The sequence below is a fragment of the Gigantopelta aegis genome, chromosome 6 (assembly GCF_016097555.1).
Source record: "Gigantopelta aegis isolate Gae_Host chromosome 6, Gae_host_genome, whole genome shotgun sequence".
NCBI lineage: Eukaryota > Metazoa > Mollusca > Gastropoda > Neomphalida > Peltospiridae > Gigantopelta > Gigantopelta aegis.
In genome coordinates, this window is record NC_054704.1 from 89,526,598 (window position 1) to 89,549,017 (window position 22,420).

General features: G+C 38.7%; 1 protein-coding gene across 1 annotated transcript in view; it reads left to right on the forward strand.

The window, feature by feature from the left end:
• Positions 1 to 17,673: 17,673 nt before the first annotated feature.
• LOC121375827 (GTP-binding protein Di-Ras2-like) overlaps positions 17,674 to 22,420 on the forward strand; it is a 59,689-nt gene continuing 54,942 nt past the window's right edge. Inside the window, exon 1 of the mRNA XM_041503489.1 lies at positions 17,674 to 18,376. Within this exon, the coding sequence (XP_041359423.1) occupies positions 18,371 to 18,376 (6 nt within the window). The 5' untranslated portion in view covers positions 17,674 to 18,370. The remainder of the gene's footprint in view (positions 18,377 to 22,420) is intronic.

Here is a 22,420-nt window from a genome sequence, read left to right on the forward strand (position 1 = left end):
TGGATGGAGGAATATCTTAACCGATTGTTTCCATTCCAAGGACTAAATCATCAAGTTTGGTTATTGGGTTCGACAATTAACCATAATTTGTCAAGGTGTCGAGTTTTCATGAATTTCATAGAAATAAATAACAACTAACGATTAAAAAACCCTGTCCAGTTCTTAATCACATAAACATGTAGATTTGTAATAATTATACAGATAATTTAATTTATCATGCAACCATGCTTCCTATTGACCTGATAACCCCTACCTGATAATTCGAAGTGTTATCAGAATGTTTGCTCAATTTTTAGGTAGATCGTTTTCTCATTTTTCAAACATCCATTTACAGCAATAATTGTTGAACTGCATAAATAAATATAACATTTACACTTCCTGTAACATCAAATTACCTTCTATTTTTCAATTCTCCATTATTCGCTCCCATTCGGAACTAGTTAGCGTTTTTAATGAAACAAAAAAAAAGTAGCTTCCTACAAAGAATGTTTGCATTGGAACAGCATCTGACATCACAGTCACTAGCAGCCATTGATCTTCTTCAGGTCACACATGAGTTTATTTCACAAAGATACAAAAATTGCAATGCAACACAATAGACTTTGAAATATAATCAAAGTATTTTATTTAAAATTTAGAAACACATAACTATTAGGCTTGCTATGCCATTCCCAAGATGCTTTTGGGAACCTGCTATTGTCCGACTTTCCGGAAGTAGTTTCTACACGATCAAATTAAAAGTTCCTAACCTCTTTTAACTGAAACATAACTTGAAAGGGGTTGCATGATAAAAAAATATTAGGTTACTACGTTTTAATATTGTGGTTATTTGGAGTGGTTCGATAACGGTGTAACAGGCTCGCTGAAGCTCGCCTCTAACACCGTTATCTAAACCTCGCCAAATAACCAAGATATCAAAACGTAGTAACCTGATATTCTATATATCGCAATCCAGGGAGGTAACTCTTCTGAACAACAATTTATTGTTTATACGTTATGCCAAAAGGTGACAGTGTCGGACCTCAATGAGCGTCATCACAGTAGCATTATACATATTCTATAATTTGTTGATAATGTACACTTTTAAAACATCAAAGTTAACACTCTCAATTTGACGTTATTGACATAGGTTTTATCAAAATTAAGTATTATTATCGTTAAAGAAAAAACTGCGTATTTTCTTTAAAATTTCCTCTTGTATATTGAAATAACATGTAGCAATCACTGCATTAATTTGATATAAGCCAAAACGTCGAATGTAATGACATTATCCTCAATGTGCCACTATTGTAAGATGTTTAAAGGGCGGTTTTAACGTAAAAAACACTTCCCTTTAAATACATTTTTGTTGTTTAGACTATGTTACAAGGTGTATTTGGTCGTATAGTACGAGGTGAACAAGTGCTATTGGATCCTAAACGAGTGCGAATGGAGAAAGCGTATGAATAACATAGAACCTATCGTTGTTTCTTTTCTTTTTCTTCTTTTTTTTTCGTACTCAGTGACAAATTGCGTGCTATAGTGCTATAGATGCACTATCCTACGTATTAGATAATAATGATGTTATTTCCGGTTCCTGGTTACAAAACAAGTCGTTTGTTCAAGACATTTACAATGGTACGGTTGAAAAAAAAAATGCCACTGAAAAGGAAAAACAATAATGGCGGTCGACACCGCCTGTCACAGACGCCATTTTACATTGCCGATTATTTGCAGAATTAACTTCGACAATAATCAGTCGTACGTGGGGTTTTATTATTATTCGATGTGTCGCGTGCAATGTACATGCACTTGTCGCTAGTTAATAGGGCTTTTAAATGGGTTTTTTTAATGTTTTTATTTATAATCGCTGTCAACGATTATCAAGTTTCCTTCATACAACATATGAAGTGGGGGTGGGGGGTCGGTGGAGTGCTCGTCTGAGGTGCTTGAGTGTGTAGTATTGAACCACCTCGGTGGATCTATTCTCTCATTGTGGGTTTTTTCGACCCACGACTGGCATATCAAAGGCCATTCTGTACTTTCTGTGGGGTGGTGCATGTAAAAAAAGTCCCTTGCTGCCAATGAGAAACATATGTGCCAGACTGACCATAGCCGTTGATTACTAAATGAGTGTGCTCTAGTAATTTGGTTAAAAAAAAAAAAAAAATCATACAACAAACAAGTACATGTATGTCGATGTATACTTTTTTATGTAACTTTTATCTGTAGAAAAAGTCCCGTTTTGAGAGTTGAACTGGAGATTAATATATTCATATGTAACGTAGATGAGCCACAATGGCGATATCAGAGCCAAGTGACTGTAAAACATCCAGTTGATGATCTATTCGAAATGAATAAATGATACTAAATATTTACAGTAAAACCCTTGTTCTGTTAGTCAGCTACCAAATGGAGTATCAAAAGGTGACTTTTTAAAAGTTAAAAGTTAAAGTTTTGTTTTGTCTAACGACATCACTAGAACACATTGATTTATTAATCATTGACTATTGGATATCAAACATTTGGTAATTCTGATGTATGGTCTTAGTTAAGAAATCAGCTACATTTTTTCATAAGTAGCAAGGCATCTTTTATATGCACCATCCCACAGACAGGATAACACATAGCACGACCTTTGATATACCAGTCGTGGTGCACTGGCTGGAACGAGAAATAGCCTAATGGACACATTAACGGGGTGTCCTTTTAATACAAGCGACTGCTTAATACAGGTGGCAAGCAAACCCGTACTTGATTTCGCAGCTCTAAACAAAGCATCTGCGTAATTATCAGCTGTCAGTCCATGTACAAATATGTTCGGAAAGAGCCGTTTCAGGTTGACAATGTTCGGTGTACAAGAATACGGAATATGACATTTGGTCTGTTCTATAAGAAGGTTCGAGTCCTCGCCTTGGTCTCGTTAGGTTTATATTTTTGTCCTGTCCAGGTAGCCCTGTCAGTATGTTTAGCGTTACTCGTTACTTACGTTTTTTTTACTGAAATAGACGTTTCCTTGAAAGTATTTCGAATCAGCACGACGAAGTCTCACCTTTCACATTGGTCTCTTTTATAAATAGGACTGGTTGGCGTTAGGTGTTATATTCCTGGCCTGTCCAGGTGGCTCTGACAACACTACTTCTCTGAATCTTGTTCCAACCAGTGCACCACAACTGGTCAACGGCCGTGGTATGTGCTTTCCTGTCTGCGAGAAGGTGCAAATAAAAGATCCCTTACTGCATTAGTAAAATTTGTAGCGGGTTTCCTCTGATGACTACGAGTCAGAATTACTAAATGTTTGACATCCAACAGCCGATCATTAATTAATCGATGTGCTCCGGTGGTGTCGTTAAACAAAAACAAACTCGTTAACAAACTCGATGTCGCAGCGTTAAACAAAAACAAACTCGTTAACAAACTCGATGTCGCAGCGTTAAACAAAAACAAACTCGTTAACAAACTCGATGTCGCAGCGTTAAACAAAGCGTCTACGTTGTTATCAGTTGTCGATCCATGTACAAATATGTTCGGAAATATGTTCGGAACGAGTCGTTTCCGGTTGGCAACGTTCTGTCTTCAAGAAGAAAGAATCTCACATCGCTCTGTTCTATAAGAAGGTTCGAGTCGTCGCTTTGGTCTTGTTAGCGTTAAATTTATATTTCTGTCCTGTCTAGGTGGCCCTGACAACATTACTTCTTCACTGAGATGGACGTTTCCTTGAAAGTATTTCGAGCAAGCATGACGAGGTCTTACCTTTCACATTGGTCTATTTTATAAGTAGGTTCCTCTCATATTCATTTGGTAGCGATAATTTCTATATTTCTGTGCTCTCTGTGCGGCCCTTTCTCATTTTAGACCACGGACTAATCCATTTGAACACTTCTTGGGTATGGAAAATCAAACTTTTCTCTAAGTTTAATCTAGAATGCTGGTGTAATACTTCTAAAACGTAAAATACTATTTAACATTGGCGAGTACTCTTTTGGAGTGAGGGTGAGAGTGACGGTGAAGAATATCGTAGTAAAAACATGCTTTTAACATCCATTAAATGAATTTTACTAGACAGAATGTTCATTACAGTCTAGAGATACCAAAATCGTTATGAAATATGACATTGTTTTATATTCCTACGCACAAATATCATTGTTTAGTAGCCATACGCACAGAGGAGTGTAACAGTTGTAACTATTCGAATTTGTATTCCTACAAACATCTCATTGCATTCAACACTTCCCCTTTTTTTTAGCGGGATCTTAGTTGTGTAGCTTAGTGGTAGTGTTTGCCTAGTTTGGTTTGGTCGCCGTCTCGAACCTCCGCGGTAGATTCAGTCTCTGATTGCTTTTTCCCATTCCCCCAATGCCCCATGCCCGAATTATCAAAGGCAGAGATACGTGCTGCCCTATCTGTGGGAAAGGGCATATACAAGATAACTTACTGCCAATGGAAAAATGTATCGTATTCTCAAATTACCAAGTGTTTGACATCCAAAAGCATATGATTATTAAATCAACAGGTTCTAATAATGTCGTTAAACAAAACAAACGTTAATTTTAATTTTCAGCTCAACAATTTTATCTGATTTAGACGTCCAATTCATACATTTTTCTACTTGGTATTAATGTTCGTCTTTGTACAATTATTGACACAAATGGCAGATTCAGGCCCTAATAGGACTGTCACCTATTTTCGTTCTGTGAGGAGGTCTGGCTCTCCGCCTATAGATCCGACTGGTGTTCACTTTTATTCACACCATTCATTGAAATAGAAATGTATGTCCTTATACTAAAAGTATGTATCACACTCTACCTGTGAGGTGGTTCGAAGAAAGAAAGAAAGAAAGAAAGAAAGAAAATGTTTTATTTAACGATGCACTCAACACATTTTATTTACGGTTATATGGCATCGGGCATATGGTTAAGGACCACACAGATATTGACAGAGGAAACCCGCTGTTGCCACTTCATGGGCTACTCTTTTCGATTAGCAGCAAGGAATCTTTTATATGCACCATCACACAGACAGGATAACACATACCACGGCTTTTGATATACCAGTCGTGGTGCACTGGTTGGAGCGAGAAATAGCCCAATGGGCCCACCGACGGGGATCGATCCCATACCGACCGTGCATCAAGCGAATGCTTTACCACCGGGATACGTCCCGCCCCCAAGGTGTTTCGACGTCACATCCGTCTGGTTTGTGTTATAGTTTCATATTTTCATACTTTCAGACGAAAGAAACAGCCTGTCCATGTGGGGTTTTCTTCGTGATTTTGATTTAATGTACTGTATTAAAGTTTGTTTGTTTTGTTTAACAACACCACTAGAGCACATTGATTTATTAATCATCGGCTGATGGATGTCTAACATTTGATAATTTTGACATATACTCTTAGAGAGGAAAATGTCAGACAGGATAGCACATACCACGGCCTTTGATATACCAGTCGTGGTGCACTGGCTGGAGCGAGAAATAGCCCAAATGGGCCCACCGACGGAGATCGATCCCAAACCGAAATTGTAATTAGTGAATAGTACATTTAAGAGTAACTGCCACTTATTTTAACCCTTTCCCGGCTAAAACATTTCTGTAATCTCATTTTTCGACCTGTGTCTGAATGGTATTCCTTCTCTTCATATTTTATTAGTTTTAAGCCGTTTTTACCTTTAAAATGTTGGTCACATTACTGGTGACAAAGTCTGCTTTGTTTAACGACACCACTAGAGCACATTGGTTTATTAATCATCGGCTATTGGATGTCAAACATTTGGTAATTTGACATATAGTCTTAGAGAGGAAACCCGTTCAATATAGTTATTTTAGCAAGGGATCTTTTATATGCACTATCCCACAGACAATAGCACATACCACGGCCTTTGAAATACCAGTCGTAGAGCACTGGCTGGAACGAGAAATAGCTCAATGGGCCCATTGGCGGGGTGTCCTTTTAAAACAGGTGGCTGCTTAATACAGGTGGCCGCAATACTGCTCTTTAAACAAAACGTCTGCGTTGTTATCAGTTGTTGATACATGTCCAAATGGCCTATTCGGAACGAGTTGTTTCCGGTTCGCAGTGTTCTATTTACAAATAAAAGACGGAATCTCACTTTTGGTCTGTCCTTTAAGAAGGTTCGAGTCGTCGCTTTGGTCTTGTTAGCGTTAGGTTTATATTTCTGTCCTGTCCAGGTGGCCCTGACAACATTACTTCTTCACTGAGATGGACGTTTCCTTGAAAGTATTTCGAGCAAGCATGACGAGGTCTTACCTTTCACATTGGTCTATTTTATAAGTAAGTTCCCCTCATATTCATTTGGTAGCGATAATTTCTATATTTCTGTGCGCTCTGTGCGGCCCTTTCTCATTTTAGACCACGGACTAATCAGATTTAGCACTTCTTGGGTATGGAAAATAAAACGTTTCTCTTAGTTTAATCTAGAATGCTGGTGTAATATGTATAAAACGTAAACTATTATTCAACATTGGTGACAACTCTTTTGGGGTGAGGGTGACGGTGAAGAATTTCTTAGTAAAACAAACTTTTAACATCCATTAAATTTACTAGATATAATTAATGACAATGTTTACTACAGTCTACAGATTCCAAAACGTTATTAAATATGACATTGTTTTATATTCATACGCACAAATTTGACACCACTAGAGCACATTGATTTATTAATCATCGGCTATGGGATGTCAGATATATAGTCTTAGAGAGGAAACCCGCTCAATATTTTTATTAGTAGCAATGGATCTTTTATATGCACCATCCCAAAGAGAGGACAGCAAATACCACGACCTTTGATATACAAGTCGTGGTGCACTGGCTGAAAAGAGCAATAGCCCAATGGGCCCACCGACGAGGATGGATCCCAAACCGAAATTCTGATTAGTGAATAGTACATTTTAGAGTAACTGCCACTTATTATAACTATAAATATCTAGGTCATATTATATGCAAAAATATGAAAGACGATAAAGACATTAAACGACAGTATAGAGCCCTTTGTGTAGGCCTACGTGCAAACATGTTGTTGCGGCGATTAGCAAAATGTTCAGAATCTGTTAAAACATAATTATTTGTGAGTTATTGTTGTAATTTGTACGCGGGTGCATTATAGGTGAAATTTACACAGGATACCGTGAAGAATCTTAACATATGTTATAATAATGCATACCGATGGTTGATCGGACGACGACCATACAGTGCCAGCAAGATGTTTGTCAGTCATCGAGTAAAAAGATTTGGCGTTTTACTTCGCTCAACAGCATATTCGCTGAAGAGCAGAATCGAAACAACCTTAAACGACCTACTGTATATTATGTAATCAGTTTTGTATTTGATGTTTAAATATGTTCTATGGATTACTGATCTGAAATAAAAATCCATTATTATTATTATTATTTTAACCCTTCCCGGCTAAATGACTTAGCACTTGGAGACCTGTCGACACTGTTGTTGAACCGGTTGGGCGGTCAACCAACTTCCGGGTTTAGATTCTGATCGTACTACGAAGATCACTGAACGTACAATAGATGTCCGTAACCTAAACTAGGTTGCCAGTCAATCGATCTCCACCAATCTAAGCGAACAGCCAAAAGGCGATTGACCTGTTTCCGTCTGTAGGTGCTAATGCACGCAATCCAATGCAATGATGGAACAGAACCTGACTGATTATGACGTCTGGCCGTGTCTTTGTTTACGCCGTGTGGATGAAAATGAACTTTATTCATATTGTAATGGCCACACCTCAGGTGTCCATTGTGGTTCAATTGATTGTATTATATTATATTATATACGAAGCAGGTAGCTTAGGTTACAAGGTGCAGTTTACGAAGTACAGCTGTCAAACCAACGGAACATTGTCATACGGATATTACTCGTAGATATTCATTGTGACTGTGACAAACGTTTTACTATTTGATAAAATAGCTGTATAGTGATGATTAGTCGCACCTGCAGATTGATCTCGCTAAGTTTCTAGCATACAGTAGCTTAATATTCCAATGGAATCGCCATAGTTTATTTGTATTTACTTCCGGACTTTGAAGGACGCCATCATGTTTACTTTGAGATGTGTTAGGACAGATCAAGTGTAATACGTCAGGACTGTGACGTCAGAGTTTTTGTGGTATTAAAGATGGCGATCTGATAATGTGCTATGTATCATTGTATCTTGTTAGTTGAGACTAACCTTTAAAGCTGCAGTCCCTGGCATATTTTTATTATTTAAGCATTTAGAATAGATGATTCAGTTCTGTTTGGTACATAAAAGGTCCACCACATCGCTATAGTTTCGCAATGCTCGCTTATCTACATTATTTAGGTCAACTACCAACGCAGTGGCCAGCTTTGTTTTTCTTCATTTAGCGGGACGCCAGTAGAACTGGGATTTTACGTGATTTGCGCCGGCGCTGAGCTTCTCACGTGATTTTGAACAAATATAACTGTCTTAATTGAGGGGGTCGTGTCATATCTCCAAAACATATTTATATCAACAGAGGTATGGTACAACATCTTTCCAGCGGTCGGTGGGGAATTTGCCTTGAAATTTTGACAGTGGCAAGCGAGTGGCAAGCGGTTGGCATACGCGTTAATGTAAGGGGGTGTTAATAATTACGTAACGCTCTAGGGATAGAGGAAGAGGGTGTTGTGTTCCATTTACGTAACATTTATCAAGACTATATGTTATTTCTATTCATTACTTAGACCTAAAAAGGTGTTTTTTGGAAATGTGCGTTCGGTCTAGGATCGATCCCCATCGGCGGGCTCGTTCCAGCCAGTGCGCTATGACTGGTATATAAAAGGCCATGGTATGTGATATCCCGTCTGTGGGATGGTACATATAAACGATCCCTTGCTAAAAAACAATGTAGCGGGTTTCCAAGGCGCGTGTGCAGGGATTTCAGCGGGGTTGGGGGTTTTAGACTGTGTTGAGCGAAGTTTATATGGGGCCATGCTTCCCCAGAAAATATATTTAAGTTTGTTTTAGCTTGGGCAGGTAAGGGTTTTGACCCCAAGTATCCTCCCCCTGCACATGCACCCGTTTCCTCTTAAATCAATATACTCTAACACTGATGTCATTTAACAAAATAAACTAACTTTGCCCTTTCCAAACGAAATAATATTTATTTGAATTTGCCGATTTTAACACACGTAAAATTAAGAAGTTGAAACGTTCATTGTCTACTTTAGTATATTGTATTTTAAAAGGTTATACAATGTGTTGCTAGTATACAATCTAAACTTTGAAAGTTCTATTAACACTTTATAAAATATTAATTCTGAATAGGAAGGTACGATTGTCGATAATACGTTGTCAGATCAAACCGGTTTTAACGAACGACTCTAGTACGTATCCTCAACCGAACGTTCTTCGTACAGCGCAAGATTTCTCATTTCATTTTTTGAGACGAACCCTACAATTTCAAATCCGAAACGCACGTGTCAACTGAAACTAACAACAGGCTGTCGTTTGTGCTTTGCCGAGCAATGGCGGCACAGGCGACGAATCGAGCGTATGCTTTTGACATCTTCGTTCATAGCGAACACACACGAGTTTTTTAAAAGTGCTTTTGAGCTTGTATTTAATATTTGTACATAATGTTATAATATGGTAACTAGAGACTGTAACTTTAACATGGTGGCAGCTGCGGTTGACGGTATATAACACGCAATTGCTAACTGTTAAGAAAAATGCTCTTCGTTAAAAACGTCTGAATAAATGGAACTGATAAACATTCAAAGTGTTAATTTTGATTGCGTTTCCCAGCTTACGCCCAGCAGAACGTAATAATAACGTAAATAAGTTAACACAACTGTGTAAATATCTATTAGCAACAACAACTCCGAGGAAAGATCATTTATGATAGATCTGCGTTTCACTCTCCACAATGCACTGCAATGTATTATAATGTGATGAATATATAACTATATGGTGGATAATCGTTAATATATTATGTGTATGTATAATTATGTGATAAACTATGGCTAATGTATTATCTTTATGTATTAGTATGACTATGTGATATATATTTAAGTTATGAATAATGTATATGTGTGTGCCTATGAACTGTATGTTTACGGCGAATAAATTATTATTATCTAGCTTATTGTCATGCTTATGTCCAATTAAGGTTCAAGCACGCTGTCCTGGGCACATACCTCAGCAATCTGGGATGTCTGTCCATGACAGTGTGTTAGTCGTTAGTGAGATAGAAGAGGGTATAATTGTTTTACAGCTAACCCATCGAGTCATTAAAGCTCGCTCTGGGTGGGGTCCGGTACCTGCTTGCGAACCTTGTACCCACCAGCCGTATGTTCAATGGCTTAACCACGACACCACCGAGGCCGGTGTCTATATAATACAAAGATGAAACGTGGGACTGAATGCCAGCATTGTGGGACCGACTACAATGCAGTTATTTTACTGGCACCATGGTAGCTCGAGTCACGTCCAGCCCTACCCCTTACTGATATTGATACGCGGGCTTAACCCACATATGAATATCAATAAGGCGTAGGGCTGGAGGTGACTCGTGCTACCACCATGGATGAGGGTATTGGTTGCTGGCAGTCGTTTTTGTGAACTCTTATTTCCATCAGTATATATCGTATAGAAAACCAGTTAAAATAAATTAAACGCAATTTCTCGATCAGCATGGATGCCAAATGAAGAGACAGTAGGTCTAACATATGTTCAGGAAGCCAAATGCTCGAGGCTGTTCTCTAGACTGGTTTTGGGGCGTAACTTTAATGAGTATTGTTGAATTGTTTGCGAGCGCTCGCCCATCTGAACACACCGTCTACTGGTGATGATGTGACTACATTCATCTACTCTCCAAACACAGCCATTAATTATCTCCTTTTAGTATTAAAAGTTTCAAGCACAGCACTAACAGACACTTGTGTCGATAAGTGCCTGGTTCGACCGATACTAGTGACCAACTCGAACTGTAAACCGGAAGTTGCGATTTTTCACCGAAAAGGACGTACACAACCTTCGTTTTTACATCCTGGCCCCGTGCTTATAAACCTTAAAGTCTAGACTTTAATAAAGTTCAGACTTTAACGCCATGGCAAAGCCATTCAAATAACATTACGTTAAAGTCTGGACTTTATTAAAGTCTAGACTTTAAGTTTTATAAGCACGGCTCATGGAGCCGATTTCACAAAACATCGTACGTTTACGTTGGCGACTAGCAGTTATACAGGCCATACGTTTAAATGTGTTTGGCATCTATTTCACGCAGAATATTACACCATTACAGAAGATGGAGCATTTTAAGCAAAACAGAAATTGAAATATGTATATTTCAAACTATATTTGTTATACTATTAGTAGTAATACGAATTGTGGTTTAGTCGTAAATTTACGTTTACGTGCAAAACTAGGCTTACGGTGTTTTGCGTGCGTGCGTTCGTGTGTTCGTTTGTGTGTGAATATATCTAAATGTCACCAAGCCTTTTGTCGAAGACAGATCCACCTACATAGAAAAGAGCCGCTGGCTTAAACCGACACCAGCGGATCTGAAAAACAATTACAAAGTTCTGGAGACAATTGCAATGTGCCCACGTAACATTGTGTTCTGTGTTTTGTTTCCCCCTTGACATTTCTGCAATATCTTGTGTTGTGACAATCCATCGATCCAAGGACGCACAGTCTAGGGCCCTTCAGATACCGCGTAGCTGGTTTCGGGCGTTTCGTCTAACATAATCTGGAGACAAGTATTTGGATGCATGTTGTTGTCAGCCGGTCACTCCCACACAATGGATATCACTTGCAGTTGCCCTTCATTTCTTTTCGCAACCATTCGATAAAACCCCGCTTCAGTGCAATGCTGTGTCTGGCATGCCTGTAAGTATTGGATATTATTTTAAATGAAATACACTGTGTTTAATAAGTCGAAATTAGCGTGCTGCCACGATTCAAGACAACATAGGCGGAATTACACAATATTAACGAAGCTTTCCAAATTGTATAACCCTATCTGCCAGAGGCCGAGAGAGAGACTTCCGAGTGAGAGCGGCGTGGGAGGGGAGACAACTATGTTAATTACAAGACAGCTGACACATGCTGAAGCAGTCATTGTGTTTGACGAACAATATAAATGGAATTATAATGCAACGTGGTGTACAGAAATAGAAAAGAACACGACTTGTAACAAAACAAAAATAGTAAATCATGACATAACAAAATAAAACATCACTTAACAAAACAATGTAATTGACAGAACATAACAAAATAAAACATCATTTAACAATATAACATAGCAAACACAATAAAACATGACACAAAATAAAACATCATTTAATAATATAACAGCAAAACACAATAAAACATGGCATAAAATAAAACATCATTTAACAATATAACATAGCAAAACATAGTAAAACATGACCTAAAATAAAACATCATTTAACATAACAATATAACATAACAAAACATGACAGAAATTAGTAAACTGTGAATGGCAGTCTTCTTTGTGGCTGTCCACAACATGTATTTTCCAGTAAAGGATCTCCTCAGGAGTGGCTGTCCTCCTATAAATGAGGCACTAGATAGAGATTCGTGGAAGCAATCCCTATTTTGCCTAATGCCCATTCGACTCTGCATCGTACAAAGATGCGGTCTTGATAACGGATTGTGGTTTTATCGTTCAGATGATACAAGAAAAAAAACATAACAATATAACAAAACATAATAAAATATAGCATAATATAACAAAATATGACATTACATAACATGACAAAACAGTATAACATACATATGAACATAACAGAAAGTAACATCACTTGACAGCAATATAACAACAACAAACGAGCGGTATCACATGTTCTGTGGTTCCAGAAAGGAAGGAAATGTTTTATTTAACGACGCACTCAGCACATTTTATTTACGGTTATATGGCGTTAGCCATATGGTTAAGGACCACACAGATATTGAGAGAGGAAACCCGCCGTCGCCACTTCATGGGCTACTCTTTTCGATTAGCAGCAAGGGATCTTTTATATGAACCATCCCACAGGCAGGATAGTACATACCACAGCCTTTGTTACACCAGTTGTGGAGCACTGGCTGCAACGAGAAACATCCCAATGGGTCCACAGACGGGGATCGACCCCAGACCGGCAGCGCATCAAGCGAACGCTTTATCACTGGGCTACGACCCGCCCTGTGGTTCCAGTGACATTTTATTCCTTGCGTCATCTACGCAGGTTTTGTGTGTCCAGTAAGGCCCATGTGCATAAAGGTTGTGTAACTAAACTGAAGTTTATTAAACCAGTGTTGATGGGTTAACAAACATTACATGGATAAAAGATAGTTTTATAAAAAAAACCTAAGAATAACAAACCTAAGAATAAGATAAGAAAATCTATTTTTGGACATTGTGGGTGGTGTTTTTGTTTGGTTTTTGTTTAACTTTTAGACAGATAAATTGTTATTATATTTTAAACCACAAATGTATTATGATGTTTAAAACTATATATTTACAAGCGACTTATTATAAAAAGTTAAAGTTTGTTTTGTTTAACGACAACACTAGAGCACATTGATTAATTTATCATCGGCTATTGAATGTCAAACATTGGTATATCTAGCACTTAGTCATCAGAGGAATGAATGAATGAATGAATGAATGAATGAATGAATGAATGAATGAATGGATGTTTAACGACACCCCAGGACGATAGTCATCAGAGGATACCCGCTACATTTTTTTCTAATGCAGCAAGGGATCTTTTATATGCACTTTCTCATATACAGGAAAGCATTTATCACGGCCTTTGTCCAGCTGTGGTGCATGCATTGGTTGGAACGGGAAAACAATCCCATCCAGTTGAATGGATACACCGATGTGGTTCGATCCTGCGACGCGTGCACCTCAAGGGAGCACTTATCCGACTAAGCTAAATCTCAGTGTAAACGGACTTAATCTCCTAAGAATGCAGGTCCTAGGTCTAATATACCTAGGAACGCAAGTCCTAGGACTTACGCTCCTTAGGAATTGTGACGGTACATGCTCTTAATTTCTTTTCGCCTGTGGCGATATTAATTGTTTTAGAAGGCCGTGTGCAGTTCCAAATGCACTTAGCCCAGGTGGGCAACTTGTTACGTGATACCTTTGCGCGACGGTCGTCGAGCTGTACTTCTAATACACACCCAGCTAAGGTGCGGAGCCATGTGGCCAGTAGTTACGTAATACCTCCGCGAGTGCGGTTTTTACAACCGTGATTTGGCGACTTGGCGATCTAGGAGAAAGATATGCCGTCTTGGTCGCTGTGGAAATTGAGATGATACGTGAGGTACCGCCTTGTGCCCCCAGGCGATATTCGCTGTCTCTGAGAGTTTTGAATAAATAGCTAGGATTTTAGATATATCGAGGAGAAACATAGGAAGGCTTCCAGGGAACGTTCGTCCGTTTGGACTTGGTAAATATCATTTCTGCTCTGTTGTATAACCTTGATGTGATTGATGTGACTTTAAATATTTTAATACTGTATTATACCAATATTATTTAGACGGTGCTGCCGGTCATCTGACGCAGTAATCTGTAGGCTCACTGTCCTAAATAATTATAAAAAGCTTAACCAGTCATCCTAGAGGGCCTAGGTAAACTGTAGGTTATTGTCTTTATTGTGATAGGTACCAGTATTAAGTCTGTATTACAAGGGTATTGAATGAGTAGTTAGGGTTAATTAAAAATTAACCAGTTAGGAATAGAGTTGGAATTCCTTTATTAATTAAGTTCTCCTGGAAGCGTTTCTCAATTATCACACGTTATTGAACGAGTAGTAAGGGTTAATTAAAAATTAACCAGTTAGGAATAGAATTGTAATTCCCTTATTAATTAAGTTCTCCTGGCAGCGTTTCTCAATTATCACACGTGTGGGTGTTGTGTCACGGTGAAGTGATTAGCATATTGTGTAAACTAGACACCTAGAGATTAACTAATTAAGTGATCAGTTCTGGGTTGTTATTATTTGTTGTTGTTAATTAACTACTACGGCAGTACATTTGTCAGCGTAGGTTAATACAGATTCCAAAGAGTATTGTGTTTTTGTTGTGTTTTCTAGTGAACTAAACGTGCTATAATAATATATACTTTATATAAGATTGTATCTCTGATCATACCTAGACGAGCCACTCGGGTAAATACTGCTCGATACAGAGAGATCTAATAGATATACAGTTAGGAGAGATATTTGGACAATCGTGTTTCATTCAGTTACGGGTATTATAGGATCCCCGTGACAGGAATACTGGTCTGGCTGCCAGGATATCAAGTCCGGGCCGGACTTGTATTCCTGGACAATCAAAATTTAAGTCCGGTCGTACACATAAAAAATATATTATAAATGTAAACAAAAGGAAAAACAGTTTCCTTTCTGGTTTATTTAATTAACTTAAGGGCGCCTCTCTTATTTAACTTTTTTTTTTTTTGTGAAACTTTTGACATAGATATTTGAACACACAATAATCTTAAGTGACTCATACACTTACCAATCACACTACGAGGGAAGGCTGCCAAAACTCACTTTTTTTCTCGTGTCTTTCTGGCAGCTCGTGCAAATTGCAGAGTATAATAAACGTACATCTAATTTGCCGGACTAGTATTTCTGTAACTGCTGTAGGAGGAATTTAAGTCCGGTAGGAATACAAGTCCTAGCATAAAAACAACTTAAAAATAAACCAGGTATGATGAAAATCCGGGTAGGACTATGGTTCCTAAGCTATGAAGGTCCGATAGGACTATTCTTCCTAGGAACCGAGGTCCTATGGACCTCGGTTCCCACGGTCCTGCGTTCCTTTTACACCGGCCCTAAATATTAAAAGAAAGTATGACGGCATTGTACTGTACTGCGTCTATCCCCTTTAGATCCTGTGACGTCTGCTTTCGGCATGGGTTCAGACATGTGTTTGGCATGGATTGTCATTCCATAAAAATACTGTCAGAGTCGTATTTATTCCGGGGAGCCTCACACTTCCACCCCTACCCCCAACGAATTACGAAAAATTGTCCTTGTTGATCTTTAAAATGCCTCCTTTTTTGTCTATAATTTTTCCATTTACCATAGTTTGACACCTAATAGTCGATGTATTTTACGTGCTAGGGTGTCGTTAAACATTCATTCATTCATTCATGCATTCATTCAATCGTTCGTTCGTTCGTTCGTTCGTTCATTAATTTTTGTCTAGCTGGAAAATACCAGTATATTATTGTGCGTGCCCCCCCCCCCCCCATGTTATTGTAGTTCTGTGTTCAATCAGCTGTTCACGTGTAATAATGCGATCATGTTTAGTTTTGGTTTCCGTAACACGAGAATAAATGGGCAAACTACAACTCGACCTAAAAACGGTCACAGTAATACGGAAACGGGCGGGGTGTAGGACATTAAAACGCGCGGGGTGTAACTCACTAAAACTGGGGCGGGGTGGTGCTCAGTGAAACAGGGGTGGGATGGAGCTCACTGAAACAGGGGCGGAATGTAATCAACTAAAAAGGGGCGGGGTGTAGCTCACTGCAACAGGGGCGGGGTGTAGCTCAGTGAAACAGGGGCGAGGTGTAGCTCAGTGAAACAGGGGCGGGGTGTAGCTCAGTGAAACAGGGGCTGGGTGTAGCTCAGTGAAACAGGGGCGGGGTGTAGCTCACTGCAACAGGGGCGGGGTGTAGCTCACTGCAACAGGGGCGGGGTGTAGCTCAGTGAAACAGGGGCGGGGTGTAGCTCAGTGAAACAGGGGCGGGGTGTAGCTCAGTGAAACAGGGGCGGGGTGTAGCTCACTGCAACAGGGGTGGGATGGAGCTCATTGAAACAGGGGTGGGGTGGATCTCTGTGAAACAGGGGTGGGATATAGCGGAAGATTCAACTGCATTGAACATAATAACAAGCTTTGCCATTATAATTGCAACTGCAGTTTTATTAGGAATAGTCCAGGCTGTAAGAGTAACTTGTTTGAGAACCCACCAAATGACCCTGCATTTGAAAGAAAGAAAAAAAAATGTTTTATTTAACGACGCACTCAACATATTTTATTTACGGTTATATGGCGTCAGACATGTGGTTAATGATCACACAGATGTTGAGAGAGAAACCCGCTGTCGCCACTTCATGGGCTACTCTTTTCCATTAGCAGCAAGTGATCTTTTATATGCACCATCCCATAGACAGGATAGCACATACCACGGCCTTTAATGTACCAGTCATGGTGCACTGGCTGGAACGAGAAATAGCTCAATGGGTCCATTGACGGGGATAAATAAATAAGTGTTTTCTGTGATGAAATGTGCCGGCTTTTTAGTTAATTGATGATCATAAAAAAAAACCGTGCTTTCGTCAGTTCCAATCTTAAACCAGCTCTAAACGTATTCATGAATATGTATAGTTTATTCACCTGACTTGGGATTGTCTAAACTTTCCCCTTTCACCCTCAAAAATGGCCGTGTCTAGAGACAGAAAAAGAAACATCAGTAAAACACACTCCATTTTCTTTATTCATATCTAGTTCCATTACTCACTAATATCATCCGGTCTGCGCCACTACTGGGGATAATGCGAAAGACATTTATTCAGTTGTGTCGACTGTAACCGACCGACGACTGGTGCTGTTTCAGTATGTAGAAGCTTTATTCCAGTTTACCATCGAGATAACGACCGCAGTGCACGCACTTCTCACCTCCATTCCACGAAAACCGGACATCGCCGAACATAAATTCCATAACGCAATATTTCGTACCGACAGCCGTTGGGTGTCAACATAGCAATTGTAAAGCCCGTTGTGAGTGGACATCCATCGCTGGCATGACATTTCGGAAAGTAAACGAGCTCCCCAGGCCTCTGCCAGAATCATACATTATAGACTTATTCCATCGATATTTCCGTGACCTTTACATTGCTGCAGTGAACACACACATACACACACACACACATAATATATACACACGTGAATTGAGTGTGAGTAGTCCGAGTATGTTTATACATTCCATGACGTACTAATGGGATAGTGAAAAAATTACCAGGGCTGTAACTCACAGAGAATGCGGAATTGGTATGCACGAAAGCTTTCTGATTGTATGGGGACAAGATTGCTGGTGGAGAGAGCGCTGTAATTGTTCTTCTGTGAGCATTTGCGGTAAATATCGATACGGCCAGATCTTGCAAAATCAATGTAGTGAAAGCAATACCATTCCAAATAGCCGTATTAGTGCTGTGTGATGAAAATGGTGCGCGCGGGAGGCTGTGTAGAGCTGGACTTTAGGTGCGGTGCTGTCCAAATGCAAGGGAATGTTAACACACCTATGACGACAACTCGGCCATCTCTACACCAAAATGGCCGCCTATCAGTAAACCGCTCGGTCTAATTCGAAGATAACTCGACTAAATGTAAAGATGGAGGTAAGGCTTCATTTTATTCCTCATTTTTGTATTGTCGTTGTTGTTGTTGTTGTTAAGGGTATATAGCATATAACCTTTTACTGTAGCTCATAAACAATAATGTTTTGTGAGACCATTCGCATTTTGCCAGTTGCCTTTTAGGTCAAAATATCCCCAAATGTTCAGGTTCCATAGTATAATTATTATATGGTTAACGTACAGACGTTCATGTCGGAGATATTCAACATGGGAGGGATTATCTGACTTAAAACTTAATTGTCTTTGATGCAGTTTATCTTAACTAAACATACATAAGAGTATGAAACGTACAGACGTTCATGTCGGAGATATTCAACATGGGAGGGATTATCTGACTTAAACTTACAGTTATCTGTGATGCAGTTTATCTTAACTAAACATACATAAGAGTATGAAACTGTCCCCTCGTGCTAGAGCAGATCGTCAAATTCGGGCAAACATTATACAGATATTCGGGCAAAATGTGCTAACCTGAGACCTTTTTATCATTCTACCCTTAAAATTAGTTGCAATCCATTTAAAAATGCGTAGTGATTCGTTTGCAACCCTATCTAGTTGTTTGGCAGTAATAATGATATGAATAAATGTTGTTACTCAGATTCGGGCATTTTCGCTTAAGTCGAGCAAAAGCCAGCCTGCTCTCCTATAATAATGGGAGCCCGTACGTCTATGTCAACGTATACCATCATACCATATTATTTTTGGGTTGTTTATGCTATGAATTGTAGACGGCATTCTGCAGATATGTGCATCGTTTAATATGCACATAATTCACGCTGTAACTGTTGTTCACCTGCAAATCGCTGTTAATCTGTAAATCGCTGTTCACTTGTAGATCGCAGTTCACTTGCAAATCGCTGTTCACTTGCAAATTTCTGTTCAGCTGCAAATCGCTGTTCACTTGCAAATAGCTATTTACAAGTAAATCGCAGTTCACTTGCAAATCGCTGTTCACTTGAAAATGGTTGTTCATCTGCAAGCAGCCGTTCATTTGAAAATGGTTGTTCACTTGAAAACAACTAATAAAAACAAATAGTATCATTTTTAGTTTGACTGTTATTTCCAAGTAAAATTTCTTATTGTCGGTAAAGCATATTAGTTTTAGATAATAAAAAAAAAAACCCAAAAAACCCCCAACAACAACCAATAGCTGTAACAAAGGCGAATTTGCTTCAGTTCAGATTCTATCCTCACCGTGTGAAGGCGCCACAGGATCGAACCGAATCGATCTGGTGGGTCGCTAGCAACCCCAGTTTAGCGTCCTTGGAAACCGTGAAATGCGCGAGCATATTTCAGATATTACATGGCCGGAGGACAACATTGGTAAACACCATACAACGTGTGTATTCATGTTACACACTGTAATTTAGAACTATTTAAAAATACTAACACGTGTGTACGTCTGTTTGTTCGTGGGGAGTAGATAGGTAGGTTGGTATGAATGGATGGATGGATGGTGATAAATCTGAACACATTTATACTGAACAGTTCCTAATTACTTCCAATTGTATTATTTATTTGTAACATAGAATCAAGGAAGTGCCACATCCATCCACCTTGATATAATTATTACGTACGTTTCTAAATCTGCAAGATATTGCCAACATACGTTGACCACTACTGACCTTGTCTTTGTGGGATGTGCAGATTTAACCTTAGTAAGACTGATGTTGTTATATTTTTGCTGATGGACGGCAAAGTGCTTTGTTGTTGTTTACATTAAAATTAGCAGTTGACGTTGCATTACGTAACGTACTCATTTATTGGCTGGATTTTGTTTCTCTTCTTTGTTTTCATTGGTTAAATCTCCAATCGAGGGCAATACTATTTTTGATCGGACCGGCAGAACAGATTGAGGGCAATATCACTATTTTACGGAAGGTTATGTGACTGGATTTTGACCAATAAGAATACAGTTGTATTATAATTTTGTACTAATACTAGATATTTATTTTAAAACGAATTCTTTCAAACCACATCTAACAATTGTAAACGAATGGGATACGTATTTACAAAAGCAACTAGTGAGATGAATTTGTTGGATCTATATTTCTTACATACCCTAAAAAAAAAAGCCAGATTTAAATTTAAAAGAAAATTCATCGTCTTTTCTAACCATTACCTGTTTACGGCTCTCGCGCTTGCACTTTTGACTTGCATATTATAGGTAGTGTTAATTTCAGTGGAACGTTCGGCTCAGACGTCAGTATAATCAAATATCTTTAAATCGATCTCCAACATATGTTGCTGTGCGACATCTTAATTATCACACAGTGTCACTGGAATGGATGTGTAATAAATACACTTTCCACAGACGAAATTGGCCTAACACTTAACATATTTGATATATTAGATGCATAACACTGCTTAGATAGGGAACTATTAAAAAGAAATACTTAGTAAGGCAAGTTTTAATTAAAAGACTATATGCACCCCCCCCCCCCCCCTATTTATTCCCATATACTATTTATTCCCATATTTCCCTTGCCTGTAGTAAAAGCCTCGTATGTCGTGCTATCTATTAAATTGACATCAGAAGTATCATTTTCACCAGCGGCAAGGCAGCTCGCTTTACGAAGATGCGATAATGGAGTCGCGGTCAGAGAAACAATAAAGTGGGTTAATGATCAACCCTGCGCCACCTGAGTCTGGTCCATTACGTGTGTGGGAGTTGTCACACTTAGTCCGTCTCTGTCTGTCCACCCAGCTCCTCGTCACATCTCAGGGTCGACGTCCCTCGGAGGACCCGTGTCCAAATTAAGTGAAAATTACCTTAATACTGCTTGGTGAAGCAGTGTGTTGAAATGTCATTGAACCGCACATTCCTTTCTTTTATGAGCAAGATTTTTGTGTTGTTGGGTCTTTTTCTGGGGGGTTTTTGTGGGGTTTTTTTTGTCTTTCTTTTTGTACAGGTTGATATAAAATCGTTAAATTTTGATAATCAAAGTTCTTGTTTATGTTTTCGTTTGTTTCAACGTTTATTTGCTTGTTTTTGTTACTAGGTTTTTTTAATATTAACGATGGTACAGATAACAGGTATTGAGTTTCGGTTTGCCCCTAGTGCTCCACAACCGGCATATGAAACGCCGATCCTATTAGAAAAATGCTGATAAAAGACATCTTATCCGTAACCGTAAACAGCTATATAACTCAGAAATAATGATGATGGTGATGATGATGATGATGATGATGATGATGATGATGATATTAACAATATTGGTAGAGATTTAATTATACTGTTTGCTTGATACCTAATAACGGGTGATTAAACACCGACATTGATTGACAGTAAGACTTGTTTTGCCGTTTCAGAACCCATGAATACATGGATTATTTATAGCCGGATTAAGTGTAAACTTGGCAAAAATGCTTATCCATTAGGTATCTAGGTCAACAATGTTAATCTTCTTGTAAAGACATATAGATAAAATGAAATAACAAACCACTTAACGCCCACATTATGTACAAATGAGTCTCTCAAATAAAAGAGTTTCCGTTATATTTAAATGCTTAATAGAATGATAATCACAAACATTGCTGTCTGTAGAACTGAGAATCTTCACAAGGCATAGGAAAATGTAGTATCCCCTTCCAATCCGTGTCTTAATAAGGAAATAAAACCTTGTCTTTCCATGTCTAGCCTAAGATAAGAAAAGGAAACAGTAAAAAGAGAATTAGGGTACGTTTAAATTTGGTTCCTATAAAATATGTACAAAATTCAGACCGTCGCAGACCAACGATATTTGTTATCGAAACATAGTGTCAAACAGACGCAGACGTTACGGAACACGACATCTGGATGTGGTCTGCGGCGATGTACGGTAATCTGCGGCGTGTTACAGAATTTATGCAAACCATGATTATTTTCTATCTAGACAGAAAGGTCCAAAAAAAAGAGGTCAATTTTCACCATGCACCATAAGGCACACGTCAAACATATTTTACTTACCTTGAGCCCACTACCCAGCCTGAGGTGCTTGAGTCGAAGGATCGAATACCCTCGGTGGACGTACTCTCTGATTTAAT